This window comes from Triturus cristatus, chromosome 4_2 (genome assembly GCF_964204655.1).
Source record: "Triturus cristatus chromosome 4_2, aTriCri1.1, whole genome shotgun sequence".
Lineage (NCBI taxonomy): Eukaryota > Metazoa > Chordata > Amphibia > Caudata > Salamandridae > Triturus > Triturus cristatus.
Genome location: NC_140586.1, coordinates 430,548,808 through 430,573,090, shown reverse-complemented (window position 1 = coordinate 430,573,090; position 24,283 = coordinate 430,548,808). Strand labels below are relative to the sequence as shown.

Sequence of the window (24,283 nt, the reverse complement as noted above, 5' to 3'; positions counted from 1 at the left end):
GCTAAACATATACAGCTCACAATCGATATTGGGTGGAAATGGCCTCACCTAGTGTATTGATTTGGTTTAATCGTATTAAAATATTTGTTTCCAGCACACTTCAGAATTATAATAAATGTGCTTCATTTGTGCTTTTCTAATTCTGATATCTTCTGAAATATTTGGAAAGATCATTTACAGTCATTTACATTTTGTTGTGTGCTAGAAAAAAACTACTTTCCTTTCACACCCCTAGATTCTCAGATAAATCTTCTCACTTCGAAGTCAGAGAAATAAAAGTAAACACCACTTTTTAATTTAATGCTAACACATGTAAATATTAAATTCATACATATTAATTTATGCTAAAATATTTCAATAACCTTTTTTGATGTAAAAATAAATGATACTTTTTTTAAAGTAATTAAACTGATTGAAATGAATTCATGGCTATGGGTGTCTAGCCTTAGGATAGGACTGTACAGCTGTATCTCCTCAGAGGACGTCTATTATTACAGGCTGAAACATAGCAACCTAGTAGTTTCCACTTTTTGGCATGAAACATTAGCACCTTGGTAAATTGGGACACCCATTTAAAGCACTTTTTTTTACAGGTGATGCGAAAATGAGTGCGTTAGAGACAAAAAACAGTCCGATTTTTCACCCAAAACACGGAAGGTCAAACTTGCATTTTCTTGGCAAGAAATAGCGGGGCATGCACATTTTGTGGCATAAAAATCACATTATAGCACATTTTCAAGGAAAATTGTCACTATTTATTGCACCCAATAACTAATGAACCTCAGGATACTGTTATTTATTGGATGCAATACATAAAAAAGTAATTACAATACAATCATATTTGAAGCCCATTATATTCTGCTGGTGGTATTTATCATTTCTAGTGAAGTCATTAGAGAGAAGCTGTGGGTAATTTCAAAAGTTCAGATTGTACATATGTTGCACATATACAGAGTACAAGCAAATACAATTTCTGCACAAAACTCTATACAATTAAATGAATCTACATTCAGATATCAATACTAAGTAATACAGAGATCGAACTGTGAGCCCAGTAAGGCTGCATTCTGACAAGGTGATATTGAGACACTGTACCACACAAAACAATAAAAATGCCTCACTGCTTGCACACTCCAAATAGGCCTAGGTACCTGATGCTTTATGAACCACCAGATGCTAAAATAAACGGCCTCTTTAGGTAATGGTAGTGACAGAAGCAATGTTGGCCACACTGACCACGTGCAACCTATTCCATTACTCATACTAAGATTTAGGAGCTTACACCAGACGCAAACCTGAGAAAATGAGAAAGGGAAACAGACCAGGGGTTTTAATGTCACATGTTGCCCCAGTGTATCAGAGAGCATGTGGCACCCTTGTTCTGGGATACTCTGCTCACCATATGCTTCAATGTGTTATCTGTCCATCACTTATTGATGTAAAGCAGCACTGAGCAAAAGACAATGATAGATCACAAACTGTGAGCGATAGCTAGACATAAAAGATAGACTATATAATGTCTTACCAATGGAGAGCACATTTTACTTGTTTGAACAAGAGAACAAACTACCTATTGCTTTAAGGAACACAACTCCTATCCAAGGAATAGCAAGTCCACACCCACCTGTCCCACAGCTCAACTCTTGAAAGCTTGGCTGACCTTCTGCATTGGCCAGGCAAAATCAGGAATGTCCCCAGTGGAGTTCAACTGAGCTGTGAAGATGCCGGCAGGGGAGGGGACAAAGAGAAGAATTGTCTGTATGGACTACAGATTAAAATGAATAGCCAGTTTCATGCTGATATGCTTGTGGTGATGCTGGGCAGTTGGCACGTTATGTTACAGCAGAGGTCTTTAGAAGCCATACCAAAAGGGGCATAGTGAAGGTACTGCAAGATATATGCCACTGCCAAAGACTCGGTTTGAGAGAGAGCTTGTGACCACAGTGTCATAGCAAAATGCAGGACGAGCAGTTGTATTCAGTCCACATGTTATCCATGCAGTCATTGGTGTTGCTGCCCACTTTTACACTAACATAGCACATTGGCTATTAGTAAACACACATTAAGATATCAATTAAATAAAATGGGACACGAGAACACTGAGAAGAATTATAAAAAAAATCCACCAGTAGTATTCACATTTCTTGAGAGAATGCATTGCCAGGCTTGAGTTTTAGAGCAGATACCTACTTTTAAGAGCAGCCGAAGTTTTGCAGGTTTGCACAGTGCCACCTAAAAAGGTTCTTAATCATTGTAAAATTAAACACAATATTTGATTTCCAATGTATTCCTAGCACTGCCGATGTTATGCTTGTGGTAGGCAAAGTCATTAGCACTCGGATGAAATGTGTTTAACCTTTTTCCTTTGCATTTGACCCAGTTGCCTTCTTAAAGTCATCCATTCAATGCTTAATATCATCCCACAGACCAAGAGAGCAGAACAATTCCTGAATTCATAGCTAATTCGCATCCAAGTGCTTTCAAAATGGATTGTGTCTCTCCTAAATGGCACTGAATACGTTGTTAATTATTGGGGATGAAAATAGTAATTGAATGTTTGTTATGTTACTAATCAACGCATTCGTAATACTCCTCATGAACAAATTAGAGCCAGAACTGTTCCAACATTCGTCAGGTCCATGGTACTTAATCTGGAATGTAAAATCTCTGAAACATGCACTGGAATATCACAGGGTTGCACCTGTAAACGACGAGAACGAACTGCAGTTTCAACTGTTCTTGAAAACCAACATTTTGTCTTGCAGAGCTGAAGAAGTACAAAAAATGCACTCCATTCATCAATTTGGTTGTTGGTAGCTTGGAATATTTGCCCCCTGTAAACTTTAAGACATGTGAACTACAAGTCATGGCCATTCATAAGTTCGCTTGGCAAAACAACTAAATTAGGGTTAGCGCTTACACTAATCGTGTATATTATATGCTTCTATATTACTGCTCTGCCACGTCATTGCTGTTTGCTTTTCTGGGAGTATTTCCATGCTACATGCTGGGGGTAAAATTATTGACAGTCCTTAAACTGTGCAACAGGCTAGTTTGCTGGGCGGCATTAAGCATAACCCCTCATGCATTTTAGTAATAACAATTGCTGACAAAGCAGCATGTTGAATGTATGGTCATATTTAAGTTCCTAAAGTACACTGTTAATGTTTGCACGATGCCAACTGCGTCCTTACCTTGCATATGTTTGTATTTTAGGGACCTCAAGGGCCTCAGGGCCCCGTTGGCTTTCCTGGACCGAAGGGCCCCCCTGTAAGTATATTGCACTGCCTGCGTTTATTGAATGACCCAATTCAGATAACACTGTTTGAACATTTTCAGATGAATTGTCCAGGAACTTTATGGATGGTTTACTGAATTCCAAATAAAGTACGTCTTGTTGATTAGGTTATTACTCAACTGAAAGCGAGCCCAATAGGTTTAGTCGTTTGAGGTATCAGAGCAAGAACTCTTTCATGTGACCAAACCCAGAGAAAAATACAATGAAAAGTTTGGTCATTATTTCCTTGGCGAATGTTTTTAGAGAGAATCTGAAGAAATGTCTTTGAAAAAGTGAGTGTTCACTGCAGGTGTGGCCAGTACAGGTAACAGCGGTGGGGTGGGGCGGTGGCTGAGTCGACAGATGGCGGGATAGGAAAAATGAAATAAATAAAACCACTTGCCTTGCGCTCACCGGATTGCCGATGCGGCGAGCGCAAGGTAAGTGGTTTTATTTAGTTATTTATTTTATTTTTCCTATCCAGTCATCTGTCGACTTCCCCCTCCACCATGACATGCCCCGCCCAGCACTCTTACCTATACCGGCCGCGCCTGGTTCAATGTATTAACCACCAAGTCTATGTTCAAAGCACCTTCAGGCGATGTTGGGATTGTGAGCGAGGTCAAAAGAAACTCGCTTGAAATGAAAGACAAAGTAGCTAAGGAAGTAAAAAAAGAGCAGCCTACAGTAAACAATGGGCAGTCAGGCTCCATCTTTAAAATAGTGTGGCAAAGTATAACAGCGCAGCAACTAATTATGCTGTGCTGCATTGTATGAAAGGGGGAGAGGAGGGCACCGCCATATCTACTGAGGAGCAGTAGCGGCTCCTCGAGGGAGTGCTGCGGGCGGTGGGCGGGGCGGGGGGAAGTAAACTCCGGCATTCCGTTGAACGGAGGTAAGTACATAAATAATTAAATAAAACGAATTACATTGCGCGTGCTGCATCGCCATTTGGAGTTGCAGCGTGCGCAATGTAATTAGTTTTATTAATTTATTTATGTACTTACCTCTGTTCGGCCGTATGCCGGAGTTTACTACCCTCCACCCTGCCCCTCCTCAGCCCCGCCTCACCGCCCGCAGCACTCCCTTGAGGAGCCTCAACTGCTGAGGAGTAGCACAGATTTCTTCTCTGCCTGTGCTGAGGCACTTTAGGCTGCCATGCACCAACACACACACCCTTGTGCCATGTGTGTGATATATATTTTATGACAATATAAACTATAACATCCAAGGCTCATCACAGGGCTTAAACAAATTTAAGATCTGCTTAAAAGAGTTTGGGTCAAATGTGCAGTCTAATGATCATGTCTTCCAATGAGTTCTGCATGCAGAAACACTTATATATTTTAGTATTTTTGAAACTGTTTGATTTTTGCAGATTCCTACAACACTCCTGGAATTATTTTTGAGTTCCCAAAAAATCATGTATATGCCCTATTGCAGGAGTAACAACACCTGGACCAGATTTCTGACTTCTTTTCTCGGGCCCATCGAGACTCTGTTTAAAAAATCTGTTTTCCTCTTAAGCCTGATGAAATCGCCCCTTACATACAACTTTACCAGACTGAAACGTCTATTGAAGACATTGCATGTTGTTCAGAGTTAATGAATTCATGTCTCAGAGTGAAACCTAATTCACGTATTTTTATCCTAATAGAATGTCATTTTCTAGCCAGAATAGCTCTGAGTAATTCTGTTTGTCTCTGTAATTTCAGGGACCACCTGGAAAGGATGGATTGCCTGGCCACCCTGGGCAGCGAGGAGAAACTGTAAGTATATCTGTTCAAGCTTTGGATGTAAGTTGTTGCACACCTGGTCGCCTCACTGAGGGGCTTCTTTTTGTAAACATTTATGCTCGGGTGGGAGAAGATGTTTCGAGGCTTTGAGCCCAGAATGGCAGCATAAAGAGATACATGTTTTCGTACCTGAGTCAATTTGTTTATCGAAAGCAGCCATCTTTTCAAGCTCAGCGGGGCAGGTGTCAAACAGCTTAATATTGTGCCTAGGCTGCAAGATAAAAACCCTATTCATTGCGTGCCAGAATGGAAAGCCTGGCACTTAGCATAAGAATGCGATGCAATTCAAAACAACAGACTATTAAAGCAGGTGAAGGAGGCATTTCAGCAAATGTACATTATCGCTTGCCCTTCTCCATGAGTGTCATATCACGTTGGCGCAAAACGCAGCTCTGCGTGCCAGCTCTGAGAGCCAAGACCCTATGAGCATGGTCCGCAGGGACTCTACGGGAAGGCTGAGCAGATTGTCGGAGTTTACTAGGTGGCATCTGTTGGAAGGCACATGCCACTCCATGCTGGCACCATAAATTGCAGGCACAAAAAGCATTATAGCCATTCTCGATTCAAAAAAGGCTTCAAGAAAACTTCCAATCAATGACATTGCTTTCCGTCATCAATAGTCATGCATGTAGCGCTCAGAGACGGCACCTTCGATGTTGATGGCCATTTGAAAAATAAAAAAATGATATATTTTTTGTCTTTTATAGTCTGAATGAAGCTTCAGCACATACGGAAAAATTACTTTTTCTAGTTCATTTTCTGAACTCTAAAAAACAGATCAATGACAGAACGCCCTTGCTCTATGGCCTGGCTAAACGTTCCACAAGCATTCAGGCCAGAGGACACGTTGTGTAGTTGCAGGTTACCATCTTTGGCAGAGTGTGTAAGCTAAATTCCTACACAGGCAAATGCTTAGATAATTCGTCAACAGCTCCAATAAGGTGCACAAAATGAAAATACGATTCATGAAAGGTCAGTAATGGCAGCAAGTGCAATGTGAGGCCAAGGAAGTAATGACAACATTTTAACAATTAGCGCGTCCATCAAAGTTTGCTCATTCATTTCCCCAAAGATCACTATGCAATTTTCTTTAAAATGCGCTCATTTATTCCTAAGGTACTAGCCTTTTATGTTAAATACTCTGTATTTTCTCCTACATCCATCTACCAAAGTTCTAAAAATCCTCATGCTTTTCCTCATTGTAAATAAATAACAATGCTCCCCAAACACATTTTTCTGAAACCATTTCCGTTTTATCCCAAGGTGGCAATTTTTCCTCTTTATATTGTAAGGCAGTTTGGTTCACTAATGTCAGCTTCATAATGTCTCCAAATCAAGGCATTACTGCTTCCAGTTAATGGTACCAAATTCATGTAAAGCTTTATGTAGTTGATCAGTATTTGATAATGCCCACAAATAAAGTGGCCATATGCCCTGAATATGCATAGGATGCATTTATTTATATTTACCTATCACTTTTCTCTCGCTCTAAAATTACTCAGTCTTGTAGTACTAGTTCCTGGTGTTGTTATAGCAACAGGAAATGGTACCACGAGACTGACGATTCTTAGCACTAGGCAGAAGTGAAAGGTAAATACAGATGAATACATCTTAATGAGAATTTCTCTGAATTCATACTGTTAATTTCCCAAGAAATAACAATGCAGCAGAATTCTTGATAGATAACTATTTATTCATTTACATAATATTACCATTTGTATTGTACCAAGGCACAACGCCTCAAATCCACTTATGGGCGCTTTGAGACAAATTAAATGGACTCAGGTAAAATGAGTGGATATTGGGGATAATAGAGTTTTCTAAAGATTTCTTCCTATTAAGGCATGAACATGAAGTCAGTGTGTAAGATAACAATGGCGTGTTAATACTTAATACTAAAATATACACTTCCAAGAAAGACAAATAATGACAATCCATTCAGTGGCTTATCTATATACACTAGTAAAAAAAATTACGGCCCCTTCATATGAGAAATTAAAATAATGTTTAGTTTGGGATCAAATTCAACAACTATCTGAGAAATGTAGTGATTTATGGGTCTCTTGTACAAAGCCGTTTTTGTGATTGCAATCCCTGCAATTTGCAAAACCACCAGGTTTGCAAGTGGAAAAGGGACTTTCTTTATTTATAAATGCCTTCTCATGAGTCATAACATTTTGGGTCCCTTCCCCTTTGGGAATCTTGAAAAAAGTAACACTGGGCGGGTAACTCGGCTCCGCCAGCTTAGTTTTGCGGAGATTTGCCTACTCCACGGTCCATTGCGAAAGCGGAGGTAGGCAAAACACTGCTTCTGTGGGGAGCGGAGGCAGCCGCTCACTCCTCCCTCCTAAATTATTAAAAAATTAAAAAAGAAGGCACTTACCTGCATGTCTGCTGCCTCCCGTGCCTGGCCGCTCTCCTTCCTGCTCCTCGATTCATTCTGCAATCAAAAAACCCTACCTTCTAAGTCTTGCGCGTGCGCACGCGCAAGACGTACAACGTAGGAATTTTTTCCTAGAAAAAACGTTGGTAGTAGTCCACTGGGAAACTTTTATTTTTTAAACGGAGTCCTGTTTCCTTTATGGAAAATGAGCTGCATAAAAAAAATCTCTTTATTTAAACATAATTCTAGTCATGGTGGTCTCCAAATCCTCGCAGGCCACCATCCCTGTGATTGTAGCCAATCGCAGGGGATCGCAAATTGCTACCTGGTAATGAATATTTGTTAGGTAGGTCGTTTTGCAACAATGTAGTTCAGTATTTTGTGAGCAGACTTAGCTGAATATAAGTTGGTTCGCAAAATAAAACTGCGTTCGCAAAAAATCAGTGCGCAATTTGCAACAAACTTTATTGAAATGCAACGTTTGCACATGAGATCCTATGTTCCTGAGTAATTGTACTGGAAAGCAAAGTGACAGCCCTGTCTTTAATTATTGAATCATAATAAAGCCTGTCTTTGGAAATAATTGACAGAGGTTTATCAAGTTATACAGAAGCAACCCTTGTATTCATTTGTGGTTCTCGTACTGAAATAAAACTTTGCAGTATTCAATCAATCAATCAATCAATCAATCAATCAATCAATCATTTATTGATGTATTCATGCTCAAAAACAGCAGCAGTTGCTTGTTGATTATGAAGCAAGCAGTGGGACATTCCTCAACCAGCCATGTGATATGACACTCATTCTGTTGCTGTCCGTTAGAAGGTCACTGTTTTTTGGCTTTGAATACAACTAACTTTCACGCCATGCTTTAATTTATGCATTAGCTGCCCTAAATACCCATTTTCATGTTATGCTTTTTTTGCACTTTAGAATTATTATGACCTATGCCTTTTTAGAAATTGTAAGCGCTCAGTGTGACTCTCTTGTGCAATCAACTCATCTATTTAAACTTTATTTCTTCTGCTTATGTCGTTTTAATTGGTTTAATAAACAGGGCATAATCAGAAAGGCTTTCTAATGCTTTGGTAGCTATGAATCTATTCAGTAAATGTGTTCATTTAGTCTTTAGTGGAATATTCGCTTACTGTGAGGAAAAATCAGTCAATAACATAGAGCTTTTTTGAACAAAATATGATACTTCAGTTTTAAGAAAGCGGCAAGCCCTTCCAGTGATATACTAATAGGCATTATTTCGTGTGTCACACAACTTTGACATGGGCACTTCATATCCCATGTCTCTTTCTTAATAGACATAATAGACAGACTAAAATGTCTCAAAGAGACAAGAGGGAAGGTGAATGTTGGGCTGCTCTTTTTACTACTCTTCCTGCTTTGAGGGTTCTAACCATCGCTGCAGGGCATCTGAAAATGTTAGTAAGCGTGCATTATTCTTAACACGCCCCAACATACAGCAATTCACCAGAAATTCAGGTGAATTAAGTTTTGTGCAAAAATGTAGCAGACCTATTAGTCGTGAAATACTCTGCAAATAAATGATAAGGATGGTCAACTTCATATAAAATCAAGCACCATGCCTTGGACCTGTCTTAATACATGATAATGGAAACTAGATGTGAACCAGACACATTGACAGTGACCACATATTCATATTTTCTTTGTTTAATCAAATCTGGCTCAGATATTTGTTCAGGGGTCTGCTGTTGATCAAAGTTGACTAAACAAGAGAGGATTTGTTTTAATTGTTTAGAACATTATTTATGCAAATTTAATAGGTGATATAGGTCAACGAGACCAGTCAATGCAGCATATAATTATGACTGCATTAGAAAAGTTGATATTTGTCTAATTTAAAGGCAGCATCTCTTTAAAAAAGAACACTGCAGTTTATCACCTGCGAGATATAGTTGGACGCCAAATCTTATCAAATGAAAGCAAAGGAAACATGTTTCAGGATCTGAATTTGTTTTTCCTACATAGCAGCTCTCGGAAACACTCTCAAACCTTGTCATCAACATTTGAGAGTGGGCTGGTGCTTAATAAAACACCATCAATGCATTTAAATGTTAAAAGTTCACCAAGGTGTAGTGAATCAGGGATAATGCACATCTTGCCATATCATGGATTAGCATAAACTGGCATATCTTTCATGGCATACTTAGAATAATGGGCTGTGTCTGCCTGAGGAATCATGTGTTCTGTTTCACAGCCCTTTTGCAGACCCCATCATTATTCATACTGTAATCCCTCATGTATTAAATATGATATGTTCATGATGCAAACGTTAAGATATGAATGTTTTTTCACATTTAAACCATTTGTATCATATTGAAATGCTAACGGATTGAGATTATTGCTTTTAATTACTAATTGAGTTATCTGCTTTGACTTATAAAGAAAATGTTAGTAGCTATTCGCGTAAACATTCACAGTTTAACTTCTGCTCCACTGCATACCTGCTGCTTCTCTAACCTGATTACTTCCAGCCAGATTAAACGCTTCAGCTTTGCCGGAGCTATTCATGCTTCAGCTACTTCTGTGTAATGTACAGTATCAATGTTACTTGCCTCTGCTTCCAGACTGGTAAGTATAAGGAAACCCTTCTGACAACAAAACATCCAGTATGTTACATTATGCAAGTTACTCAGGCATTTGCTTGAAAATACTCACATGATAAAATCTTAACAAATTAAGTTAATGCATGGAAAGGTAAGGCTGGGGAGTCTGTCAACTACTGAGTACAATGAAAGCCCAAAAAGTGAAAATACAATATCATAAAATGATTGGAGTGGTTTAGTCATTCTTTCTCTATAAATTACACCGGGATTTATTCGCGTAACAAACAGATCCTTATGCAGATAAAGCATAGACACAGCCTAACACATGACAAGACACTAATCATATGTTATTTATAATTTACTATTTATGTGTGAAAAATACTAGTTCCACCTATCACATATCTTTGATGGGTACGCTCTGTGCACATTTAAATAGTCAGAGCAAGGCACAAAATATGTTGAGCATAGGTTCATGAAGTTCTTCGGCATTTGAAAAATAGTGTGGCCTTAAGTCACATAGGTAGCACAAAGTCTAATCTAATTTTTTCAAACTTGTCCTAACAAAGAAAAGCAAAATAACCAAGCTATGGTAATCAGGACCTTTTTACTTTACCTATCCCTAACATTAAGAGTATTTTGGTACAACTCACCAATGCCTTGCTACTCTACAAAATAATCTTACTTGTATGTTTGAAGGGAGTCTATTCCTCTCTGTAAATTGTCACAATGGAATGAATTTTTAACCGTACATTGATTAAATCCCTTCTTCTTTACGGTCCTGGTGTACCCCTATTCTAGTCACCTTTTCCCAAAGAAGAAATTCCAACTTAATGAGGGTTTCTTTATAATTCTTCCATCTATTGTTGACTTTCATTTGAACCTTTTCCAATTCCTGAACACCTGTTTTCACATATGGTCCCTGAACGTTTGCAGAACATGATAAATGTTGATGTGGCCGTTCAAAATGTCTCCTCCATCCCTACTTTCCATGCATGACCTTAACTGTTTATTTTCTGCACATCTATTATTGACATTGGTCAACGATTACTCATATTATTCATATCACTGATTTAGTGTGTGACTGAAATGTATGGCAGTGAAAAATATAAGATCTAGAACATTTTCATAGACTAGTTCTAAAGCGAAAATCATTTATAGAAATGGATTTGTCAACACCTGGGGATTTAAAATCCCCTAGTGAGTCTATTTTGTTTTTTGTTGATTAGATGTATAGAGTTTCATATTAACATAAAGTTGTCTTAGAGGACTGTGGGGGAGAAGCAGGAGAGGATGAAATGAGGCAACAGGATACTGTTATTCTCTTGTTCCATTCTCATTGACATTGAAAAAGCATGACTGTTAGGCAACATACAAAGGATGTGCTTTTGAAAATCCCATTTCATTGTATTAGATTATTTACATTGCTTATTACCACAAATGTGTCATTTCTTATTTATTGTTCAAAGAAGTCTAATAGTATACAATGACGTCTCTTGTTAGTATGCTTGAACTGCAGTAAATGTTAATATGTTTGGCATTTGATAATGGGTTCAGAGGAGCTGATTAATCTAAATAACAATTTGATTTGTTAAACTTATCTTTTAATTGCAACTAATTCTGACTATTTATCATGTGTTTCAACCTCCAGGGTTTCCAAGGCAAAACTGGCCCTCCAGGTCCAGGTGGTGTTGTTGGTCCACAGGTACAATTTTCATCAAGTCCTAGCCAGTATGATGTTGTGTGTTTATAAATATTCAAAATATATTTCAAACATGAAAGTTGTGGTACAGTCAAGCTTATTTACATTCTCTTGTGCTTTCTGATTTCTATTCCAGCATTTCTATGCAAGTGTCTAAAACTGCTTTTTGCAGGTGTGAGCCACTGAAAAAGACTGATTGTAATAACTGTACACTTATCGTTTTTATAAAGTTACCCTTTTTGATTATCAAAAATCCCCAAGGGTCCACACATTAAGGAATGCAATCCTTGATTAAACTTAACTTGCATAACCTTAACTCTAAATGAATGTGTGTTCCACTCATGAAAAGTGTAGTAGTTTACAGTTAGTAATGAGATTACGGGTGTGCAAAGCTAAATCCTTGGCCAAAGTCGTCATGTAAAGGTAGGACACTTTCCCATTTGTGAAATCGGTCAAAATTTCCTGACTATGTCTGAATTCACCTGACACAAAGTTTAGGTCACCCATCCCTCTGTTGACAATGACTTCCAATTTCAGGATGTTCTGGTCATGAAGGACAGCACATTCTATTGCATTAGACTGAGCAGTGTGTGTGTGGAGCCTGAATAGTGCTACAAGCATGGGAAATGTCCCTTTGTATTATCATTCTGTGCTTTAACTAGTCACGAGGGCAGTGACTAAACAAAGCTGTCACTCAGGAGCATTGTGATTGTGAACATTATGGTGATGGGGGAATTCTTCAACGTGGCTACGGATCAGTAGTCAAGGTTTATCAACTGCTACCTGTAGCCCAATATGGCAGTCAGAACAGTTTACCTAATCAGAAAAGGACACCAAAGCACTGCCCGTCTGTTAAAACATCAAAAGCTTTAAAATTTATAAACTTTAAGTAAAGTTGCAAGTCACCAGAGTTTCTAACTGTACACACTCCCAAATAAGATGCGGCTGTGTTTTAACTTTTCTCTTTTTTTTCGCTTGGAAAGTAATTTCCCTGGTGATAGATCCTCTTCCATTCACCACCGAAATGAGATTATCGATAGATATAAATATAACATATTAACCGTTTTTAATTATTCCAACTAATGACAACTTTTATATGAAAAGGTGCATTAGGTTTTTCAAGTTATTTTAAAGCAATCTTGTTACACGCTAGATCAAGCAATTCCAAGATGTATTTTGCAACCAGTGATTCTTTTACTTCTCGCCTTGGCAACAATTGAGCTGTCTCTTTGAGACATGTTGTATTCAGGATATGGGCATTCAACACTCTAAGTGCTTCTGGTTGGTTAGTTGGGCTGCCTTTCTAAATTCCTACACTCTGGTGGGTCAATACTATCCATCTGTGCCACCTTTGGGTGCTTGGTTCCCTCCCAGAGAACATCACCAATTGTTTTTCTTTTGGTTGGCCATCTGTTGCCTCCTCGCTCGCACCCCCTCCCTCTTGTTGCTGCCGTCCTTCCTGCAACATGCCCTTCCCCTCTGCACAACACTGCATTGACCTTTGTGACAAAGGCGGCATGCCACACTTTAGCTTTAAACAGCTAAGGGTAAAGCACAGTGTGACACCCTTGCTACAAAAGTCAATAAATAACATAAAGCAGGCGGGTGGATGCTGCATTTCTTCTCCAGTTATTTACATTTATAGCAATGGTGGTAGCTGCACTTTAGCTTTAAACATCTAAAGCTAAAGCGTGGCGGGTCACGTTTGCTACAATAGCACATAAACAGAAACAAAAAGGTGGGCGCACAACTTTTTTTTCTATTTATTGACATTTTTAGCAATGGCAGTACGCCACGCTTTAGGTTTAAACATCAGAAACCTAAAGCGCAGCGTGCTGCCATTGCTACAAAAGTCAATAAATAAAAAAATAAAGGCAGGCGGACATCTCATTTCTTATTCATTTGCAAACCAATAGCTTGGCATTTCATGAATGCAAGACTTACGGCATTGCAATCTCTTGTTTTATTTCTTTATACAGGATACCACATGTTATCTTTTGCTGTGCATTACAATACATATTATTGTGTTGGGTGCAATATCAGATGATGGAGTCTACTTATTGAATTTTAGTTAGTGCCTATTTGTTGACAGAAGTAATTGTTTGTGCACTATTTCTATTTTCTATTTTTTAGCTTGGAACTAGACAATGAGTATTAAAGCACTGTGTTTTACACTCATTGGCAATCTCTGTCAGACCAGACAGTAAACATCACAGTGTCCATACCGCTGTCCATTGACTGCTGATTATGTCTTTTGTGTTTAGGGCCCTACTGGGGAAACTGGCCCAATTGGTGAAAGAGGCCATCCAGGTCCTCCCGGCCCACCTGGCGAACAAGGTCTGCCTGGTTCTGCAGGAAAGGAAGGAGCAAAGGTAAGGTTTCAAATAGTACATAGAATGACATAAAATGGTCATGTTTCTTAAAAGTAAACAATTATTATTATTTTTACACTGTATTAATTATTTTCACTAGAAGGTGCTTTGGAAGATTATCCTGCTTTTATCACTCAATTTAACAAAAAAACTGGTTAATAAATGTCAATATTAATCTATTGTACTGGTGACTTGTGGAAATATCCTCTCATAACCATATTGTCATCATTCTCATAGGGTGATCCAGGTCCTCAAGGTGTATCTGGAAAAGATGGACCTGCTGGACTCCGTGGTTTCCCAGGAGAAAGAGGTCTCCCAGGAGCTCAGGTACAGACATGCTTGAATGCTCTCTCCCTCACAGAATCCTTACCTCTACTGACATTTATAAGTGTGCTTCTCAGTAAATCACTATTGGGCTCCATAAACAAAAAAAGAGAGTTGGAAAATAGTGTGTCTAATCAGTATTGTTTTGTTAGCACATATGTTGCTACCAAAAAGACTACTTTCAAATCAGCCACATAGAAAGACTGTATTTAAATAATGGTAAATATATTGTCTTAAAATTAGTTTCCATCAATGCTTCTCAAAGACACTCATTCTGAATCTTGCTATAATATTGAAAGTATTCACATCCAGATTTTGCGACACATTGACTTTCTGAGTTACCCGCAAATGTATCACCTGAAATTAGTTATCTAAAACAGTTTAGAAAGTATAATATTGTGGTTTTGTACCAGTTTATAGCAGTGAAAGTCCACATTATTGCAATTCTAACAGCTAAAATTTGGATTCAGAATTTGCAGGGCTAATATCTTAATTTTGTAGTAATGGAACAGCTAATATTTTTTTGCCTCATATTTCTGTCCCTCTAAGAATGAGGGGCTAATATTCAAAGTTTCATGTGTGTTCTAATCATTAATGATCAAAATGTTATCAAAGAATAAAAAGTATAGTATATTTAATCAAAATTTAAAGAAACTGCTTAATTTCAATGTGTTAAATACAATTAATTTTGCAGGGTGCTGCTGGACTCAAAGGAGGAGAAGGCCCACAGGGTCCCCCTGGCCCACTCGTAAGTAATCTCATTATTCTTTTTTGCCCCAAAACCATGTTTTCTTCACAATTATTTTACATTGTGGCTCTCATACAGTTTTATTAAACAGCATGTTAATGTTTTCATGTTTCTAAAAAGCTGCCTCTCTATTCCTGTGTACTGCAAAATCAACAGGGCGATGAAAGGAATGCTTTATTGCAGTTTCATTCCAGACTATCGTTTTTTCACCCACTCTGTTAATCTAGACAGCCTTCTGCTAATCAGTCTTGGTTCTGTTCCAAAAGAAAGATTCCTGGATATGAATGGGGCCCAAATAATTACCGGTGACTGAGATTAATTCAAGCATATTATCCATCACTTTTTAGGTCTCACCGAGACAGCTCATTTGCTGTCATTTTCAAGAAATATTATTACTTATAGGGGAGTAAGAGGCCTTATGTAACTGTCATTGGTTGGCTTCATTTTCACTCTCATTTGCTTGTTTTTCATATGTTGGTGTGAGTGGCATTCACTTTCTCTTTTTTACTCCCCAAGAGCATGGGCAAAGCACTTCTGTCATTCCCCAGCTCCGTTATTTGGCGCAACATTCTTTTTGTTTTAGCACTCAACTAGAGTGAATGTCTTTACATGCACTCTATAAATATCTTGCATATATAAAATGTGTACTCTATTTCAGTGTTGCAGCCTCCCCCACCCTTTATTTTGTTTCACCCTCCATGTTGCTTGCCCCCTCACATCCACACTCTGTGTTGCTTTGCCCCTCCTCGCTCCTTTTTGTAAGTTTGCACATGACCACTACCCCTCTTTGTGGCTTCCTGACCCCTCCATTTTGCATTCCCCTACCGGCCATGCTATTTATTCTATTTGTTCACTAAACCAACTCACATAAGAAAACAAAATGAAGAAAAGGGCTTGAATCATTTTGTGTGTGTGCATAAAAAAAGACTGCAGGTCACGTCATCAATGTTTTTCTTTTAAAGCCATGCCATAATAGACAGCTGGCTAGAAACACTTAAAAAGCCAATATGTCCCAAGGGCGAGACCTATTGGCTTTGCCAATGCTTGTTTGTATTCAACTGGTGTGTGGCAACATTTAAGTAATAATTTTCCCTCATTCTCAGTGGCCAGTTGCCACTTTGGACAGAAACAGGAATTTTTACCAAGCTAATTTTTCGAAGTACTGGAGTAACTTTGCACATGTTGTTCACCACCAGTGAAATAACTACGGGTTCTTTCAGGGCTGAACTTGCAATGACAAATCTGAAGTAATAAGTCTATGTAAATGGTCTAGAATACATCAATGAAATGCAGAAATTAAAGTGAAGCCGCCCGTTTCATACAATAGTCCCCATTTTATTAAAGGATCCCAGGGGATTACTTGTAATCTAATACTAAGTTCCATCCTGGATTTACTGATGCTTACTTGTTCCTTCTTCAGATTCTTTGCTCATCCTTCTTGTTATTTTCTCCACTTACTACTATGTCTTCACAGTAGCTTGTTTAATCATTTCTGAAGTACCTTCAAGGTCCTTCTTCAGGGAGCCTTTCATCATGAGATAACTAGGCTTATCGAGCAGCACGCAACCTTTGTTGCTAACTTTAGTCCTACTCTCATTCTGTCTTATGAAAATCTGCTGTTTTTCAGTCCTACCGATAACGGTTCCTTCATTGATGAATGAAACATATTTTTGTCATTGAAGCACTTTTGCAACATTATCCTGGTAGTTGCCGTTTGGTACACTTTTGCACTGTAATTTATTTATACATAATGCAAGCCAAGATGTGGTCCTTCAGGTCAAACAAACCACTTGATCTTACACTGTACTTCATTCCTTTTGCTTAGCAGGCATCTTCAATTGTGAAGTTGTATTTGTGTTTTTCTTCCCCATTCCAAATTTCACTATTGGTAACCTCCAGAACGTCTGCAACAATGCATTATTTGCGTGCTCAGACCTCCGTGTTACTATCCACCCAGCGAGACAACCAACACCATAATCATATCCTGTTGTTGATCTCATGCATACCTTTTAATTTACTTTGTTGAAAATTTAAGTTCCCTTTAATTTTTAATTAATTTTTACAGTATTAACATTTTATTAACCATTCCCTCATGGGTCTGATTTAATCAAGGACATTCCTAAAGTAGGCAGCAGTGACCTGACTAATCACTACAAAGGGCTAGGCCAATTTTAGGCCTATCATAAAAAAAAGTATTTGCAGCTCTGCAGGTATACAGACACATTGCACTCAACATGCAACTCAAACTAATGCTACTGATGCATTTTGCAAAATGTTTTTGTTGACACCATGCTGACCAAGTAATGGAGCCCTGGACCTGGGTTCCTGTGAGTGATGGCCCCTCTTCACACTCAACAATATCATATCAAACTCTGCACATGTCCAAATATGTATATGTGTTTCTATTTTTTAAATCATCATTATTATTATTATTAATATTAATATTATTATTGTTATTATTATATCATTATCTCATTTAGTCCAAAATTAAAGCGATAAGCTCTGATCCATGTGTAAACACAAGAGTAATGCACTCATTGTCATACTCTGCTGTTTTTAAAACTGATTTAACCGCAAAATACTGTCAACATTTATCAGGGAAAAGCGCTTATTTAAACACAATTATGCTGAGATACTCTCAGACACTGTGGCCTATCAAAGTGCTGAGAACATGTTCTTCCTAATTCCAGCCTGGAACTGGGGCTGAGGTGTAGATTTTATTTTTAACTATAGTATTCTGCAGTATAACTCCTTCTATGCATGCATGATCAACACATCCTTTGGACACTTGAGGAGCTAGTCACAAAGGTAATTTACACTTGTGTATAATTTACATGTGTCAGTTAATCTAACACTTTTCAGTAACTTCCTAACTTTTGGCTAGTCACAAAATTACTCAAACATGTAAATGTACACTTCACACCCCTGGTTTGGAGCCAAACTTATGAGTTTAAGTTACTACCTCCAACAAAAAAAAGTAGTATGTCCAGCAACACAAATGGCCAACTATTGGTACTGAAACACCCTCGCATAGAAAATAGGATTTAAAGTAAAGGCCAGTGGAAAATAAAGTTACATTAAAATAACTATTCTAAATAATTAAAACTATTAATAAATATAAGTTAATGTTAAACAAGTATAAAATAAAACATATTTATTCAATTATACCATGTTTTTGCTTTGTATTTTAAATCTGAATATAAGATTTAATTTTAATGATATATAATAAAATTACTTTTCATTAATTCTGTACCACCACGTTTAATAATTATTAAACCATATTATCATTTTTACTTTAGGTGGGAATGTATTTTTTAATCTAAACCTCAGCAAAAAACATTTCATTTAGTACATTTAGAGTAATTATACATTTTATTCAAAATTAAGTTATTAATGCTTTAGCATGTCTTTAATTATATAAAAATAATTGACAATCATATTTAACATAAAACTATTTCTACTAACCTTTTCCATATTTTATAAATGTTCCCTTTTACCATTTTTGTCTCTCTGCCCCCAACTGTGGACATCTCCTAATGATAAAGTATAGGGAACCTTTACCTTTACCGTACCATATGGAGATGTCCACCCCAACTGCAGAGTTCTCCATATGATACAGTTGACAGAAAATATAGAGTAGTTACTTTATTTTCATTTCATTTAAATGTAATCTAACATTAATTTTAAAATGAAACATCTGTTAAATATTATACAATATAAAATATTTTTTTGCTTGTTTGTATACCTTAAAATCATATGTGTTACTATTTGATATCATTTATTATAATTTATTTAAACATTACTTCCTATGGGCATTTTTTTTAAGTCTCTACTTTCATTATTTTCCATAGGAGCGTGTTACGATGCCAGTGGCTGGCCAACTGTGGTGCTGGTCTTGCTTTAACTCTGAGCCAGAGTCATATACTTCTGAATCGGGTCCCTTTTCAGGTCAAAGCCTACTAGACACCATAGCTGTCTGGTTTGCTGAAGGCATTTTGGGAACATTCAGAAAAGGTCTCTGCGGATGCATCCTGCCCATTCCTTACCACTGTCCTTGTGGTTTGTGACTAACATTTCTTTGCTTTCTATTTGATGACTTTATTTATTTTAGGCAGTCCAGCTTGAGTTTGCCCCTTCCCTTGCCCAAACCATGTTTACTGTATTCTTCCGAGATCTCTCTTTCTGTAAACAGACCTTTAAATCTTGTTCTTATCTTGTCTCATTTACTGTGCATTTAAACACAAAGGTCAAATGTCAGGCTCCATCTTCTGAGGCAGCTGGTGTTTACTTTTTTTCTGTGACTTCAAAGTGAGGGCGCTTATAGGAAGCCAAGGGAAATGCAGATTACTCTCCCCATTTAGCCTGCTCATGCTCCTCCTATGCTTCAGTTTCCGAGGCTGCAACATAACCCTTAAAGCAGGTTTGCAGGGAAGAGGTTTACATGCACATCCTGCATCATCAAATATTGATGTAGAGGTTTTTCTATCAAAGCTGTGTCTGCTTTTGCTAGATTTGACCTTCAAGTGAATGTCATCCCACTAGAAGTCATCTAGCCATTTGGTAAATCTCTGTCCCACAGAAAAAAAAAGAAGTCAAAGCGTTCTTTAACTTCACTTCATCCATCGGCCGAAGAGACAAAGGAACGTCTCTCGCGGCCTGGCTCTGTGGTTTAGCCAGTGCCTGGGGCAACTTTGCACCTCCCCGCATTTTCTGGGAGTCGGAATGACCTGTCCTCAAATACAAGAATTTTATGAGGCCATGTACCTCATATATGAGTTGCCTGTTCCCTTTGGCACACATTTGGCTTTGCGGGTTCTACTGGTTTACACACTGGCGGCTTCAGCACCAGTTGTGCCCCAAGGATCCACAGATGGATCTAGATCGGTGCTAGTCATGCCATGTTGACCTTCCCTGGCATCGGCCCCAAAGCTGACCCTCTCAGCACCCAGCAGCGGCACCATCCCCATTCCCAACACCAACACGGAGCCAGAGGCGCATCGTCTGATGGCAGCTCCGGTGCCGACTGGAGCCATGCCATCCAGACAGGACACTGAGCCCTACTCCTATGGGCTAGGATTCGTGAAAGAATGGAAGGGGTCATGGGGCCCTGAGGAATATCAGCCTTATGATTCCTTGAACTGGTGTGAGTACCTGGGTGAAACCAGGGGACTGGATAACTCTGCAGATATTGGCATACTTTCTCCCCCACCAAGGCAATGGAGCCGGGAGCATCATTCACAATAGTGGTGAAGAGGACAGCTGAGGTCCTGGACCTTAGCTTGCCCTCATGGCAGTCAAGACTAATGTCCTGACGCATGTGCTCCAGCCGGGAATGTCCCCTTCCAGACTGCTTCTTCTATTTAATAAAACACTTAATGATGTCATGCTTGGGACCTTGTACAAGCCCAGCACAGGGGCTGCTGTGAACAGGACTGTTGCCCGCCGCCACTGCCCTGCTCCTGGGGACCCAAAATTCCTCACGGAACACACTACCCCAGAGAGCTTGGTGGCTCAAGCCTCCACTTATGTAAATTCTGGTGCATTCCCAACCACCACACCCCACCGGATTGGGAATCCAAGAGGCTGGACAATTTAGGCAAGAAGATATTTTTCCACCACCCTGGCATTGCTGTCACTGAACACTGCATGCGTTCTGGGCCACTATTTCCACACCTTGTATGATACGGTTTGACAGGTGGAGGCCTGGGCTGTGTTCTCCCAGGCTGTTGCCGATGGGAGGGATGCAGCTAATTCGCCGTTCGCTATGGACTGGATCCCACCGTCTCACTAGGTAGAGCAGTTTCATCAACAATGGCCCTGCAATGCCATGCCTGGGTGAGGACTACTGGCTTTTCAGGGGATGTCAGACATTTGATGGCTTCCATATCTTCGGAGACAAAGCGGATTTGCCGCTGGAGTGCTTTAAGTACAGTAGGGCTACAGCCAGGTCCTTGGGCCTCTCCATGGCCCCTCATCACCCTCAATTCACCTTTTGCTCCTTTAATGGCCATGAAAGGGGCATGCAGTCATATCCTTATCCACCCAGGTACCACAGCAAGCATGCTTTCCAGCCCCTGCATGGCTGAGGACACAATAACTACCAACCCTGTGGAATGGTGGCCAGCGCTCGGGTCTGTCCACCACCTTCCCACTAGCTGCAGCCTCCAAACCCTCCTAATCTACCCATTTACCATCATGGGCACCCAAGGGGCAGCAGCATTCACCATCACCTCCCCCACTGGCAGTCCATGACATCAGACAGGTGAGTTTTGCAGTTTGTCTGAAGGGGCTACTATTTCCACTACTTTCTGGTGCCCAAGAAGGACGCAGGCCTTCATCTTATCCTAGACCTGGGCTCTCCCAACTTCTTGCTCAAAATTGAGAAGCTCAATCCTATCTGCCCTGGACCAAGGAGACGGGATGGAAGTGTTGGACTTGCAGGACACATATTTCCACATTCCTGTCTTGCCTGCCACACAGGCATTATCTGTGGTTCTCAGTGGACCACAAGCATTTTCAGATCACTGGGCTCCTCTTTGGCCTCATCAGCACCCCTCTGGTCATCACCACGTGATGGTGGTGGTTGCAGATCATCTTCGGAGATCATGAGGGCTAGTCTTCCAAAATCTCAAAGCCTGGCTGTTGAAGGCGACTTCACCCTAGTCTGTCATCTTCCAACTTCACTATGGCACACAACATGCCAAAGAAACACCTGACTCCCTCTCAGATGCTTCCTTTCATCCAAGCTGTTCTGGACACAGTGCAGTTTTGGGCCTATCCTGCTGAATGACATATCCAGGACATTCAGGCTATGATACCATGGTTTCAGCCTCTGTCCTGGATTTTGGTGAGACAGACTCTGAGGCTGCTGGCTCTCATGGCCTCCCTAATCCTGCTGGGGACACATTTTGTTTGGCATATGCAGGTCCTGCAGTGGTACCTGAAGGTCCAGTTGGTGCAGCATCAGGGGAATCCCTCTGACATGATTTACAGTGGAGGGAGTGTCTTACAGTGGTAGTTAGTGAACGGTGATTGAGTCAGCTGCAGACCCTTGTCCCTTCCCCAACCAGATCTTACAGCAGTGATAGATGCATATATTCTGGGCTGGGGTGGCCATCTGGGGGAGGTGGAGATCAGAGGACTCTGACCTCTGAGAGAATCGAAACTCCACAACAACATGTTGGAGCTCTAAGTGATCCGATTGGCATTGAAAGCCTTACTACCCTCCATCCAGGGAAGGCTAGTGTAGCTGTTCATAGACAACACTCCTGCCATATGGTACTGCAACAAACAGGGCAGTGTGGGATCCTGAATCCTTTGTCAAGAGGCCCTGCATCTCTGGACTTGGCTGGAACAGCAGGATATATCTCTGGTGGTGCAACATCTGGCGAGTTCTCTGAATTGATAAACTCAGTCAACAATGCCTCACGGATCATAAATGGCTTCTCTACCCGGAGGCGGTGCAAGGTCTCTTTCAGCAGTGGGGAGAACCTTGGTTAGATTTGTGCACCACCAATGAGAATGCATAATGTCAGCAGTTCTGCGTGCTGGGGTTTCCAAGGTGGCTCTTGCTCAGAGACACTTCTCATCTCGAGTGGAGCTCAGGCCTCTTGTATGCCTTTTTGTCCATAGCACTCATGCCAAGAGTTCTCAGGAAGATAAGGAACGACCGAGCCCAAGTCATCTTTGTGGCTCCAAATTCAACATGAGGAGTCTGGCATCTACATCTGTTCAGCATGGCCATCCGTCCTGCGATCAGGCTGCCCCTTCAGGAGGATCTACTGTCACAACAGCAAAGGAGAGCCCCTCACCCAATCCTGTCGATGCCCCACCTTCTTGCGTGGGCATTGACCAGCAACAGTTGACAGCTTTAAACCTCCCTCCAAAGACTGTAATGCTATTTTGGCAGCCAGGTGTCCCAACACCAAGACAGTTTACTCCTGCCTTTAGGGGAAATTTGTGGTATGATGTACAGAAAGATAAATTGATCCCCCTTTCTGCCCCCTTTCTCATGTTCTCCTGTTCGTCCTTTACCTTGCCTAGTAGCGCTCTGCTCTGCACACTGTTAAGGGATATCTTTCTGCAAGCACTGCTTTTCTTCGGTTGCCAGACCAATCTTCCCTTTTCCAATCCACTATTGTACATAGGTTTTTGAGGGTATGCACCATATCCTCCCTTTATTGTAATTATGCCTTGGTGGGACCGTAATCTGGTCCTGACATTCCTGATAGGTGGTCTGTTCGAGCTCTTACATAACTGTCCTCTCAGGCGAGTTACCATCAAGACATCCTTCCTGGTAGCAAAAACATCTGCCTGGCGAGTCAATGAGTTTCAGGCCTTGTCATCCAAGCCTCCTTATCTTAACATCTACCCAGACAAGATGTTGCTTCATACGAGAGCTTCCTTTTTCCGAAAGTTGTCACTCCATTTCATGTAGGCCAATCCAGTGCTCTGCCTACTTTTTTCCTCCGCCTCACCCTTCCAAATAGGAGGAACGACTTCACAGTCTGGACCCAAACAGTGCAATGTCATTCTACCTTGACCACACACCAGAGCTCCGGGTAGATAACCTACTCTTTTTGGTGTATGTCGGAGCAAGGGAAGAGCGGGATGTACAAAAGAACAATGGATCCTTCTCTGCACCAAAATCGGCTATGCATTGGATAAGAAGCAGCCCCCTGAATGTTTGCATGCTCATTGCATCAGCGCTAAAGCTGCCACAACTGTGTTAGCTTGTGGTGTTCTCGTCCTGGACATCTCCCAGGCAGTAACGTGGACTTCCCTGCACATATTTGCTAAAAACTTCGGTCTGGACAGTCAGGTCTGTAGATATTGGCACTTTACCCGTTCAGTCCTGCATGACTTCCTCTAATGAAATTGGTTTGCAAACCCACCTTCAAGGAGGTATTGCTTGGGTATCTATTCTAAGGTAAGGAATCTGTGGCTCAAGGTCAGATGAACACGTTACTTACCTACGGTACCAGATAAGGCATTACCGAAGGTAGGTAACTTGTTCAATAATAACATGCATTGGCAAACCAAAAGGTGAAGCCTATACAACTACACTTATTGAGCAATAGCCCAGACATTACAGACTACTGATTT

The 24,283-nt window shown here is 40.1% G+C and overlaps 1 protein-coding gene across 6 annotated transcripts in view; it reads left to right on the top strand.

Moving 5' to 3' along the window:
* Nucleotides 1-24,283, top strand: part of COL11A1 (collagen type XI alpha 1 chain) — a 407,114-nt gene that overhangs the window by 272,397 nt on the left and 110,434 nt on the right. For all 6 annotated transcript variants that reach the window (XM_085601921.1, XM_085601919.1, XM_085601916.1 and 3 more), the window contains 6 exons: nt 3,217-3,270; nt 4,993-5,046; nt 11,684-11,737; nt 13,999-14,106; nt 14,344-14,433; nt 15,125-15,178. In XM_085601921.1, the coding sequence (XP_085458047.1) occupies nt 3,217-3,270; nt 4,993-5,046; nt 11,684-11,737; nt 13,999-14,106; nt 14,344-14,433; nt 15,125-15,178 (414 nt within the window). The remainder of the gene's footprint in view (nt 1-3,216; nt 3,271-4,992; nt 5,047-11,683; nt 11,738-13,998; nt 14,107-14,343; nt 14,434-15,124; nt 15,179-24,283) is intronic.